The sequence below is a fragment of the Pan troglodytes genome, chromosome 1, assembly GCF_028858775.2.
Source record: "Pan troglodytes isolate AG18354 chromosome 1, NHGRI_mPanTro3-v2.0_pri, whole genome shotgun sequence".
In the NCBI taxonomy this organism is placed as follows: domain Eukaryota; kingdom Metazoa; phylum Chordata; class Mammalia; order Primates; family Hominidae; genus Pan; species Pan troglodytes.
The window spans coordinates 15,498,954-15,512,636 of NC_072398.2; the positions used below are offsets into that span (position 1 = coordinate 15,498,954).

The 13,683-nt window shown below is 39.9% G+C and overlaps 1 protein-coding gene across 1 annotated transcript in view; it reads right to left on the reverse strand.

Moving 5' to 3' along the window:
* Positions 1-12,143: 12,143 nt before the first annotated feature.
* Positions 12,144-13,683, reverse strand: part of KCNK1 (potassium two pore domain channel subfamily K member 1) — a 58,197-nt gene continuing 56,657 nt past the window's right edge. The window contains exon 3 of the mRNA XM_016941092.4: positions 12,144-13,152. Within this exon, the coding sequence (XP_016796581.1) occupies positions 12,893-13,152 (260 nt within the window). The 3' untranslated portion in view covers positions 12,144-12,892. The remainder of the gene's footprint in view (positions 13,153-13,683) is intronic.

A 13,683-nucleotide genomic window follows, 5' to 3' on the forward strand; every position in this document is an offset into this window, starting at 1 on the left:
GTCTCATTCCAGACACCAGACGAACTTAAACTGTGCCCCCAAATAACTTGTCATCCCTACTATCTTCTGTCTAGTCATACTCCTATTCACCATTCTCAACTACTCATACAAGCCCTGCTCTTGTTTACACTGCCGGTTTACACTGTTTCTCCAAGCCATCACAGCTGATATCTCCTCGTGCTATCCCCAAACTGCCACTCTTAACTCTTGAAGTAAATAAATAATCTTTGCTGGCAGGACTATGCTGAACCTCCTTAGGCACTCTCTAATTAGATGTCCTAGGTCCTCCCAATTCTTAGTCCTTTTATATCTGTTTTTCTCCTTCTCTTATTCCATTTAGTTTTTCAATTCATACAAAACCGTATCCAGGCCATCATCAATCATTCTATACGACAAATGTTTCTTCTAACATCCCCACAATATCACCCCTTACCACAAGATCTCCCTGCAGCTTAATCTCTCCCACTCTAGGTTCCCACACCACCCCTAATCCCGCTTGAAGCAGCCCTGAGAAACATCGCCCATTCTCTCTCCATACCACGCCCCAAAAATTTTCGCCGCCCCAACACTTCAACACTATTTTGTTTTATTTTTCTTATTAATATAAGAAGGCAGGAATGTCAGGCCTCTGAGCCCAAGCCAAGCCATCGCATCCCCTGTGACTTGCACATATATGCCCAGATGGCCTGAAGTAACTGAAGAATCACAAAAGAAGTGAAAAGGCCCTGCCCCGCCTTAACTGATGACATTCCACCATTGTGATTTGTTCCTGCCCCACCTTAACTGAGTGATTAACCCTGTGAATTTCCTTCTCCTGGCTCAAAAGCTCCCCCACTGAGCACCTTGTGACCCCCCGCCCCTGCCCACCAGAGAACAACCCCCTTTGACTGTAATTTTCCATTACCTTCCCAAATCCTATAAAACGGCCCCACCTCTATCTCCCTTCGCTGACTCTCTTTTCAGACTCAGCCCACCTGCACCCAGGTGAAATAAACAGCTTTATTGCTCACACAAAGCCTGTTTGGTGGTCGCTTCACACGGACGCACATGAAAGTAATCACTCCCAATATAAGATTCTAAGACAAAATATGAAACACAGAGAACTTGGTTTTCCTGGCAACTATGATTTTTTACTTCATTGGCACATTTCATTCTTACACTAAAAATCAAAACAATGAAAATAAAAATAGCCCCTTTTTCCCTCCACGTAGCTGATTGCATGCTGTACTTCTGTACTTCCTAAATGCAGTAGCCCTTCAATAATCTCCTTCATCTCTCCTTCACCAAAAAAAATTGTTTTTCTATCCCTTCTCAATCTTTATGAATATGTCTAAAATGGTTACTTAATTAATTTTGTTCAATGTTGTCCCGATGAATTCAGAGATTATTGGTATTTGTTCCATTCTAAGGAAGAATAAATTAAACTAATGAAGACATAGGCAGCCAATCTGGCATCACTGAGCACACAGACCTAGTATTATTGAGACAGCAGGTGGAAATCTCCTGAGTTCTGGGCATATCTGCAGATGAAAACACACTGCCTTCATTTTAGAGAGGTGCAAGACAGAAGGGCTATTGGAGACGTAAATTTATGTTAAAGAACAGAGAATGTCCCCTCTCTTTTTTCCTTACCTTAAAAACAAAACAAATTCTTTGGATATGATAGTATAAAAATACAAAACCCTCTGCTTTCCTGTAATTATAATGCTGGCTCTTTCCTCCCAGGCTCTCATAGCAATGTTCCCACAGATAACCAATAAAAGAAAGAAAAATCAGAGACATTGCAGTTCTTAAGTGCTATTAGGCAACTTTAAGGAATGTTCACGAGTACATATTTGTACATTATTTTATGTAGACGTGGCTAAGGAATAGTGTATGCAATTAGCAGAGTAACCCAAACTATTCATTATCAAAGAATCAGTGTGCACTGAGGTCCCTGCAAGACTATAACTCCACTGGATATCTTTCTTTGATGCTTCGGAAGGTACTGCCATCTTCTGCGTGGTCCCAGGATCACTTGTGAGCACTAATTATCAGTATGCAGCAAGAGCCAGTTCAAATAAATTCCGAGTTGGCGGCTTGTTTGTTATTACCTGGAAATACAGCTCATAAACTACAGCATTTAAATCCTGATGGGGCATAAAGAAATGTTTTAGAATTATGTGGGGAAATCTTTCCCTTGGGATAACTGATTTTTAAAGTGATCTTCACTCTGATCAGGTTTCACCTCAAGGACTGAAGAGCTAGCTCTCACTGCAGGCCCTGGGGGTGACTTCTATAGTCTGAACTCATATCAAGGGCATCTCGTGTCAAATGCTCAGTCTGCAGGGTGTCTTGGATAGACAAATAATTTTGGAAATGGATACATTTGACAAATCACCTTCACTGGTTAAATGAGGTGAAATAAAAATAAAATATGTTGCATAATGCATTGTTATAAAATATCTGTAGATGCAATTGGTTCTGTAAGTAGCTGAGAACATTTTACCAAATAAGCCTTCTGAAATTAACACCATAACCACATAAGAATAAAATAGAATGGTATTAGATGTTACATTTGTGTGTGTGTGTGTGTGTGTGTTGGGTAAACCGGAATTTTATGCAGGACAAAAACACAATGTTTGAATTATTGCTAAAAATTTCAGAAAGTACAGGTAAGCATTAAATTATACTATTTGAAATGTTTATCAGAACTATTATCTTGTAGGCAATTATTACGGTCACTATCCCTTCAATTTGGGTATCTACACAGACTCTCCTAGTCTTTTCATTCAAATTCTGCTATCAGAAGTCACCAAGTCCACCTTGTAGTTAAATCCAATGTCCTTTGCATCAACCTATTTGGACATTTTTCAGCAGTTGACACTTTGACCATTTTCTGAGTCTTAATATCTTCCTTCCAAATGTCAGACATTGTAGCCAGGCCTAGCGGTGCATGCCTGTGCTTCCACTACTTGGGAGGCTGAAGCAGGAGGATCCCTTGAGCCCAGGAGTTCAAAGCCAGCCTGGGCAACATAGCAAGATCCCATCACTAAAAAAAAGAAAAAAGTCAGGTCAGGCATTGTGATAGGTATTCAGCCCAGGTAATCTAATTTAATCTGTGTGAAAGTTTCCATTATACCAAACCCAACATTACCATGAAACAAACTTCCCTTCCCTTCCCTACATTTTTTGTTAAAGCACCATTATCTTAGTTTCAGGTTGGAAACTTCAGTATGTTTCTGCATCATAATCATTACGGGTTAGGAAGACATGTTAATTATGTGTTAAAACTGCCCTCAGCATTATTTCCCCCTTCTATCCGCTCTTCTTTGCTTCCCTTTCGGACTTTCATTACTAAAACTGGGTCCCAGCTGTATTTGCCAGCTCCAGTACCCTGCTCAATGATCCAGCCTGTGCATCACTGGGTGGGCCAGCCTTCCTAACACCATGCCTTCCATATTCATTTTCTACACACTAATGACAGTCTCACTTGACTGCACTCCGGACTCAGGTCAATCCTCAGGTCAAAGTACTCAGGAACTTCCATCAAGTCTTCAAAAGCCCCCATCTCTCACTCTCCTGAACTGATGCGATCTGTCACTACTCCTCAACATACTTTAGTTGCCAATATTATTATTTAATAAACAGGCTGAATGAAAAAATTCAGAATGTTCATTCGATAACACTGGCAATTAAATGGTATTATGATACATAATGGACCAGGCACTGTGCTAAGCGCTTTCCAAGAAGTCACTATGATCTTTATATCCCCCAAGGGGGTGGCTTGTAGATGAGGAAGCTGAGGTTGAGAAGCTTGCCCAGGGTGCCACATCTGGAGACTGGCACAGGTGTGCCTGGTGGTGGCATCTCCACCTTGAGCCACTATGCTGTATCCCAAGTGACCATTCTACTGCTGCCTGGCTGGGGCCTTCACTTTGGCTTGTACTGGCTTCCTCAAATGCCCTCACTCTCAATCTCCAAGGACCAGGTGTCCCACAAAACCTTTCCTAATGTTGGAATCAGAAAACAATACCCCAAATGAAGGCCTCAGAAGCAAAAGTTATTCTCTGACCTTCTTCTACCCTCCTGTCTCTCAATCCCAACTCCCCCAAGGCTAGCCATAGAAACGAGAATCCCTCTTCTCCAAGGCAGGTCATAGAAACCAGAACTCCTTTTCCCCACAGCCAGCCATAAAACTGAAAAATATGACTTAGTGTCCCCCTCCAGTCTTTCTGTGTAAAAATTGGACATAAATAAATTTCCTGACCTATCTTATTTAATTGTAGGTCATAAGACCCCCATTCCAGGGAGGGCGCTGCCTCACACCCACAAGGAAGGAATGCGTGCTCAGAGAGGCTGAGAAGAATCTAAACAGACAGGTCTTGCTGGGTTTCCCCTCTTAGTCTACTAGCATTCGATCATTCCCTTTTGGTCCAATTATATTTCTATACAGCCATCCATACTTCGTTGAACTAAAGCATAAAAGCTGACAATTTTACCTGTCTCTTTGGGTCCCCGTTCTGAAGGCTCCTGTGTCACATAAAACTATGATCAAATAATTGTGTATGCTTTTCTCCTATTAAGCTGCTTTTATCAGCTGATTTTCCACAAACCTTCGGAAAGAGAAGAAGTTTTCCTTTGGCCTTGACATTATCCACCGGAACCCCCAGGGGCCTCCCCCCCCTTGAGTTTATTGTTTCGCTGACTCCTTGCAGGACACCAACTAGCACTGGAATTTCATGACCCTATGTTGCTAATTGGTGTGTGTTTATACTCCAAATAAAAAACGGGCAATTTCCTTGAAGATCTGTGCCACATTTCACTTCCACAGCGGCGGGTATCATTTTGTGTTTTAGAAAAATGACTAAAATTGGTTTTAATAGTAGCAGCTAACAATTGTGAAAAGTGTTTGCTAAGCACCAGTTAGCAAACTGATTGCTTCGCATTCATTATTACAATCTGCCCCTAGAAAAGCTCCCTTCTTTTAACACTTGAGCTCTAACACATTTAGACAACGCTTGGATTTACCTGTTTCCAGAAGAACTAAGCTCCCTTTAGAAACCATTTAATTCCATTGTCGTAGAACAGATGGGGGTATAGCTCTTAACGCGGACCCCTTCACGGCCTCCACCAGCTGACTAGGGGCTCCATGGCTGATCTGAGGGGTCTGGAAATATATAGCCACATGCAAAGGAACTGGGAGCGACAGCCCATAACTTAAGCGTGCAAATGGTGTAATATTACATTGAATTGTTTGCACAGAGATTCTATTTACCCATAAAGATAATGATTCACTGTTATTTATAGTTGTCTCAGAATACTGATTTTTAGTCATTGCTTAGAATTAAAAAAATTTAATAAGCCCAGGCTTTTAAATGAATGTAGTAGCTTAAATTGAATTTTTTAGAATGTTCCTTAAAAAGTGTTCACTTATTCAATGAACTCTACATTCTTTCTCTAGCCTCATTGATTGCATCTTTTTCTTTTTCCTTGGTTCACAGGTATAATTGTCAGGAAAATCATATTCACATCCATCTCTTCTCAGTGGGTTGTTTGTTTTAATTATTTTTTTTTCAGAGACGGGGTCTTGCTTTGTTGTCCAGGCTGGAGTGCAATGGCATGATCATAGCTCATTTCCACCTTGAATTCCTGGGCTTACGCGATCTTCCTGCCTCAGCCTCCCAATTAGTTGGGACTACCTGTACATGTAACTATGCTGGGTCAATTTTTTTTAATTTATGGGGTTATTTTATTGTTGTTTGAGACAAAGTCTTGCCCTGTTGCTCAGGCTAGAGTGCAGGAGCACCATTACGGCTCACTGTAGACTTGACCTTCTGGGTTCAAGTGGTCCTCCCACCTCAGCCTCCTGAGTGTGCACCACCACAGCCAGCTATTTTTAATATTGTTCGTAAAGATGGGGTCTTGCCATTCTCAGTGGATTTCACTGGGTCTGAGTGGCATCTTGCAACTGGACTTTTTACATATTATGTATGAAGGGAAATAAATACACAGGATGCTCTCATTTTACAACTTGGTGAAAAGCTATTTCATAATCACTCGGCCAGATATTCTGCGTAACACTCATAAAATACTTCTCCTCTTTTTACCTTAGATATAGCCATGGAACCTTGAAATCTACAGACGTAAGTAACACAGATGATCAGCTGGAAAGAAAACAAATGTGAGTGCAGTGATTAGGCTCTTTAAGACCCTCCATAGTGACCCGAGAAGTGTTCCAGGTGGCACAGCTAGGTTTCCACATTGACCCACTGTGCTTGTCGTCCTTCTCCAGCCAGTGCCCCTTTTGGAGGGAGTCACCAACAGAAATGTGTGCTGTCAATGTCTGGCTGTGCCCATGCCCTGGGCTCTGCTTCACTCTCCCAAGACAGGGGTCCCTGGGGCAGCCTGATCTCCTTTTCAGTTCCCCAAAATCTGAGGGAAAAATGATAGACTGTGACAAAAAGGCAATCTATTATTTTACTTTTTAATAGAGTTCTGCCAGCTATAGCATGTGCCATAAATTACAGTGACCTTTAAAATCTCGCTTGGTCACTGCTGAATGGGTGAGAATAGGCTTGGTTCCAGTTTTTAAGGTCACACTGTCCTAATTTGCAATGCATCACACCATGTACTAAGTTGGTAACAACCGCTTAGAGGAAAGCTTTCGTTATGCAAGGGAGAACATAAAAAGGGGCACTTATCCCAAATGAATGCAGCAATTTAAACCAAAGATGTTTACGCAGGGCAAGAACAAAGTAAGGCAGGAGTTTGGGGTCAACTAGGCTGATGTCTTTGAACACCCATGAGCTCACTGGAAGGTCTGAACATCTGGTGGCCGATGGGCTCGGGGTGTCTCGTTGTTGCTTAGAAGCGAAAATTAAATGCTGAGTTATGTGGGTGAAAATATGTATGTTTGCATTTACACATGGAATGTAAACCAAAGATACAATTCTAAGCCCCTCAACCACTAAATGGATCCCTCCTCTCAGCCAAGGGCCTTCCAAAGTTAACCTGAAACACTAGTTCAGGCTGTGATGGAAATGAGTGGGTGGACATGCCTCCATGGAAGGAATTCAGACACAACTGACCAGCATGAACATTCAAACAGAGACCTTAAGTCTAACAAAACAGACTCTTTGTAGCAATAAGATGCTGATATGACAGCAGGCCCTGAAAGCAATAGAAATACTTTACCCCAAAATATATTTCTTTGATATATTTTGAAATGGCCCTGCAAAGCTGTCTCTTGTGGGAAAAATCTACATTTTATAGAGAATCCTCTTCTCTTTCTGGGTATTTTTTCTGATCTAGGAGAGAATTAACTAAGTCTGGCACCTTTTTAAGTCTAATAGGAAACCATTTACAAGCTATTCTCTCGGAAGCCTGCTACCTGGAGACTTTATCTGCAAAATAAGAACCTTGGTCTCCTTCACCCCTTATTTTAAACCAAACACACCCTCCTATTGACTCTGGGTCTTTAGATAAACTCTTTCAACTCATTACCAATCAGAAAATCTTTGAATTCACCTATGACCTGGGAGCCCGCCCATCTTGAGTTGTCCTCCCTTTCCAGACCAAACGAATGTATATCTTACATGTATTGGTTGATGTCTTATGTCTCCCTAAAACATATAAAAGCAAGCTGCAGCCCAACCACCTTGGACACATGTCATCAGGACCTCCTGAGGCTGTGTCACAGGCATGTCCTTAACCTTGACAAAATAAACTTCTGCATTGATTGAACCTGTGTCAGATACTTTTTGGCTTACAGTCATTTATATAAATAATAAAACCAAGAGGATGAAAAAGACTCTCAAAACTAAGCTAAATTCTTCACCTAAAATAAATAATATAGACATTTATTTATGCAAGATTTTAGCAGTAGTGTCATCTTCATATGTAGACAGCAAGTTACTTCATGGTGGAAGATAAGATGTTTAGCCTGAGGGAATTTTCTAAGCAAAGAGAATTACCACTTAAAAAGGAAACATCTTAAAGCAAATTTTAACCATTTTGCGTGGAAATACTATTCACTTACTTTATGTCTGTAAACATCGTTTAATGTTGTCATGAAAATTGTGTTAATAACATTTCATTATGAAAATAATGAAAATCTTATCGCAGTAGTGAAATCATTATGAAAATAATGAAAATCCATTTTTTTCCCGCAAGTTAAGTATTCATACTTTGTAATCATATTGACCCGAGTACGTTCTGTCATTGGCTTAAAATGTGGGTTTTCCACATTGGTAAAAATTTGCTAGGCCACCTGTGTGTGGTTTGTGGCTCTGAGTACACTGTGGCGCCCCCTTTGAGAGCAGCATGTTAGCTGCCATGAGGCTCCAGACTTAGTCAAAAGTTGCTTTCAGTAAGACAGGTGGTCATGTCTCTAGAGGGTGTGACCATTTCTCCTTCTCAGTATAAAATAGAGTGGTCAGACTGTTCTACGCAGATGCTGAGTGCCACAGGATGCTAAGGGAATGGTGCAAGTACTGTGGATGCTTTTACAGAAACTGAGAGACTGCTTACTATTTTAAGGCCGCCGAAGTGATTGCACGGTACTTATTGCCAAGTTGCATATGGAGACTTTTAAATTCTTTAATTGTGTCACCAAAAATTGTAACATCATTTATGTTGACACAAAATTTGGGTAGCAATTGTTAAAATCTGGGGCCATTAGGCTGAGATGGCCCCAGAGCCCTTTGTTTCCTAGGTGAACAAATCCAGCCAAGCCCAATTCAACATAAACAGTTAAACAAACAAACAAACAAAAAAAACCTTTACCAGTCAGAAACCACCAACAAGCCCAGGGATTTTCCAGTAGATCATATTCAATTAAGACAAATACGTAGCTGTAGCCAATCAAGCAATTGCTTTGCTTTGCTTGCATGTTCAGCCTATAAAACCCCACACCTCTTGCTGCTACAGTGAAATTCTCTGAACCTCTTCAGGCTTTGAATGCTGTCCAATTCATGAATCCTTTAATTTCAAATAAACTCTGTTGAATTAATTTGTCTTAAATTTGCCTTTTAATACAACTCTCTCCTTTATTTTCTGTGGGTTGGAAAAACAGAGTAATAATTTTGTTAGAACTGTGTGCAAAGTAAGTATGTGTATGCCATTAGTGAAGCAAAGAGAGGGCTTACTTCTTTTTAAATGTGCTTTCCTACCAGGGCATGAGAAATCCTTTAAAAGCATTTTTATTTACTTCTGGGTCCTTTACTGCACTCCAAAAAGCTGAGTTTGCCTGACAGTACATATTAGATAAGAGAGATGTTAGGAAAATTGACTTCAGCAATTTTACATCTTGCCTCAAACAAAAGGCTTGGATGCACCAAATTTCCACAATGTAAGACCCTTGCAAAATAAAAAAAAAAGTCACAATAGGAAAATCTTAAACATGCTACAGAGACAGATTTAAAAAGTTACTTGGCATAGTCAAACAAAGTAAATGGTATACTGTCTCATTTCAATTTCAACTATAAGTTGCTAAGAAACTTTTGTTTCTAAATTTGCCATATCTACATTGCTGAAACTACATCCTAAAGGGACTGCCTTCCTAAATTGAGGATATCAGTATTTATCACAGCTCTTCCCAGCATGGAGGCTTTAACAACAACAAATACCAAAATAAATGTATTATGCCAGACAATCAGGAGGCTCTGCTCTCACTGAATTCTGAATAAGAGACAGATAATACTGTTCTAATTCTCCAACATGTGCTTCTGCCAATTTAAAACTTTTCTTCTTTGAAACAAATAGCTGTTTTTAGTAAGAGGTCAGTGTACTTTAAACAGTTAAGAAGGTTTTGCATTGCCTATTTCCGTTATCTTGAGGTCTCCAGATTTGTAAATATCTCCTCATTCATTTTCCAAAAGGCCCATAAAGCTGGTTTGGAGAAAGTATGAGTGTGATTTTTTCCTCAGGTAAAAAAAAAAGTGACCCCATGTCAGTAATCTAAACATTACTCGATTTTTTTTGAAGTCAGACCAAATTTCTATCTTCAGAAAATGTTTCTTTTTTCTCCCACTTATCTTCTTCAACTTTTGAACAAATACTTTCAAAATATCTTGGTGGCATGATTACTATAGAAAGAAACCAGTGTCATAAATGGAGTGATCTGGGCTAAACTTTATCTGTCCTGGGAATCTTTTACATGATTCATTTAGAGACTACTCCCACCCCTTGCTCTCTCTTCCCTTGGATTTCTGAGAGCTTAGGAACTCCCACTCAGAGATACTCTGTGTTCTCTCCTCACATGGAGTGTATCTGCTACTTTGAAATCAACATCCCTACCAGACACGTGTCACATTTAAGTTCACACACAGGACCATGTCCTGGAATGATAAGGCTTTCTGCTGCTGTTCTACCCTGAGGGCATTCCGCAGGCATCTTAGGAACTCAACCTTGAAGGCTCAAGCTAAGCAAGTGAGTTCAGCCTGTACTCATCACCCAGAATTCTCTAGCAGTCACTTTTACCTCCAACTTCCCACTCTCTCGCCTCCAACTAAAGGGTTCCCAAGGTCAGTTCTGGCTTAGCTACACTGTTCATCTTCCACCTCCTTGTCATGCCTGCAGCAAGCCGAATTTCTGTTCTCTGAGAGGCTGACGCAGAGCTCCTCCTGGGTGACCAAGCTCGCTTCTCCCTGGGGACCAAAGGGCAGCATCATCGGCCAGAGACAAAAAGAAACCCTGGGGAAGACATTCTCCCTTACTTTCCTGCCTGCTAGGGTGGCGGCCGAGGCAAAACTTGCTCCCACTTTTCTACTTTGCCCTTCACATTAACAACAACAATTTGAAGGGTATTAAGGTTTAATGTGTTCTCTGCGGATTCAAACGAGTTCCTAAAATTAAGTACTACACTCTATTACTTATTAATCACATCTGATTCAGAAGTTTTTCTTCATGTACTTCCCTCATTTTCTGGACTTTGAACTTCCCTCTCATGTTAGAGCCAAGCCGCTGTAGCAAACTAGCCATTATTTTTTCCTGCATTGCATAAAATAGAATAACACTCTCCAAGTGTAATCCAGCTTCTGTGATTTATATTGATCAGCATCTCAGGACTCTGCTCCACACCAAGCCTTGTGACCATCGGAAATGTTGCAGATCCAGTTATGGCAGGATGCATGCCTCTATTCTCCAAGGATTCTCTATTCTACCCTTAACCAATGATCTGGCCTCATGACAGCAGTCTTCTATTGCAGGGACATGGTCAGCAGGAAGGAAATATGCTTACAGGGCAGCACACTTGGATTCCCCTAAAAATCATATACTATCCCTCTAAAATCACCTATATTTTTCCATCTCCCTGTCCTCTAATCAGTAAGATATTTAAGCATGTGAACCCCCATTGAGATATTGGCCAATCCCTCTGTAATTCTTTCTGTGTGCATGGTAGTTGATAAATGTGTATGCCTTTTCTCATTAATCTGCCTTTTTGTGAGTTGATTTTTCAGCAAATCTTCCGAAGGGTAAGGGGACGCTTTCCCTTTGCCCTGCAGCTGGTAATAATTTGCTCATGGCAGCACATGGTACAGAAGATAGAAGGTTACTGAGCGAGTGACCCACTGTCAGGAGACTGGCCCATGATCAAAGTGCTTGGCTGGCTCATCAGAGGGCGCTGATTTTGCACTGATTTTTACCAGCCCCTCAACCACCAACTCCTGGGCAGCCACCCATGGGAGGTAAGGCTCCATTGCGGGGGTCAATGGACATTCATTATCACACAGGGGCTTTCTCATTTTCTTTCCTAAAATCCTTAATATAATAGTATCCTGTGTACGTCATCTAAATGTGACCTTTATGTTTTCTATGAAGGAGTATATATATATATATATATATAATATATATATATGTATATACACACACACATGTATATATATTCTACATAGAGGCACACTTCTGATATATGAAAGCATAGGATTACAACCAGCTGTGATTTTTATTTATTTTAGCTTCTAAATTTAAAATTCTCAGATTAATGTAACATAATCTGTTCATTTAGGGATTTGTGTTTAAGTTCTGTGCTTTAGTGCTAGGTGGCTGCAAATCACAATGTACTTTCAAAACAAAGTATCTTAACCTTTTAATAAATCCTTTTCATAACTTGTTCAATTCAAAAAAATGTTTATAAACATGTTAGACATCTGACACCATTCTATCCCAAGAGGGTAGAAACATTTATTGCAGCAGAATACTATGGTTATTCACTCTCAAGTTTATTATTCCCCTTATTTTATTGTAGCAACTCTGGATTCTTTAGTATAAAGAGAAATCAAAAGAAACAAAATATCTATAGACTTGGTTTAAGAACTGCACTGGGATCTGGTGACCTAAACCATATGTACAGAATATAAACATATTTATACTTTATATGTACATAGTTAATGGTTACCTATGCATTATAAATAGTAAGTTTAACTTAGATTCTACAAAAATAATCATTTTGGGTGGGTACATGCAAACCAGTACACATAAACCTATTTATAAAACACATCTCTATGTTTTTTTTTTTTTGCTTCTAAATATAAATGTTGCTATTTAGCCATCAGCTAAATGATTTAAATGCAAACCCCAAAGTTTCCAGTTAAAAGTATAAAATCTGCTTCTAACCACAGCAGGATACTGCTTCAAGTATTCTCCTCCTATGTAAGGTCTAGATAATTTTGTCACATATGAATTTTAGGTGGACATCTCATTTCCTCACATATTAGACATCCTGCTGGGGTCACAGCTTCTTTGTTCCATTTGTCTTTTTTTGTTGTTTTTTAATAAGACATTGCAAACAGTAGCTATTTCTTAAAGTGACATAATTTTCGCTTTTGCATTCTGATAAAAATGAACATACTTAAGCCTCTTCCTTGCACCCTGACCCTGGTGCTCTAGGATAATGCAACAAATCCTACGCTCAATGGTTTGCAGGGCCATCCACGCAGGCAGATGACTGGGTGGCCACAAAGGGCTCATTTTGCTTCTGGTCCTCTTTCATGCCAGCTGCCTGGTCTGTGATCGAGGAGAAGGACAGCTGGTCATGCTCTATGATGTGCACTTGATCCTCGTCCTTGTCCTTCTTCACATAGAACATTTTTCTGAATTTTTTCAGCTCATGGAGTTCACAGAAGGTTTCCAGAACAACCAACATGGCAATAAGGCCAAGTAGCAGGTAACCTGTGTGAGAAACAGGACACTGTCTTAGTGTGATCTCAACATGGATAAATCAAGTAGTGAGTGATTTATCTCCCCACCTCATGCCAACACAGTGTTTGTTAAGGAATAAACTCATTGCCAGTTTCTTAATTTTTAGAAATGTTTTTAAGTTCATGGTTCAAAGAGGAACTACCCATTATTAAACAGTGAAAGACAATGAAGAATGATTTAACCTCCTATGAACTTGGATTAGTTAGAATCACAGGCTGCAATTTTTGAGAAAAAAAAAATACTTGGGGCTGATGTGGCATTATTAAAGACACATAACATACTGCACTTACCCAAGTGTGATATTTTATGCAAGGAGGGTTTGCCACCTCTGCTTTATAATCAGTGGCTCACAAAAAGCCAGTGATGTTTTAGAAAAGTTTTTGTTTTATCATGGGGTGCTCGGAAGAAAGCTTCATATCTTTATAAGCACTCAATACTCTTACAATTTCTATTACAGAATAAGAGTTTATAATAGAAATTGCAGTCTAAATGCTATGGTTT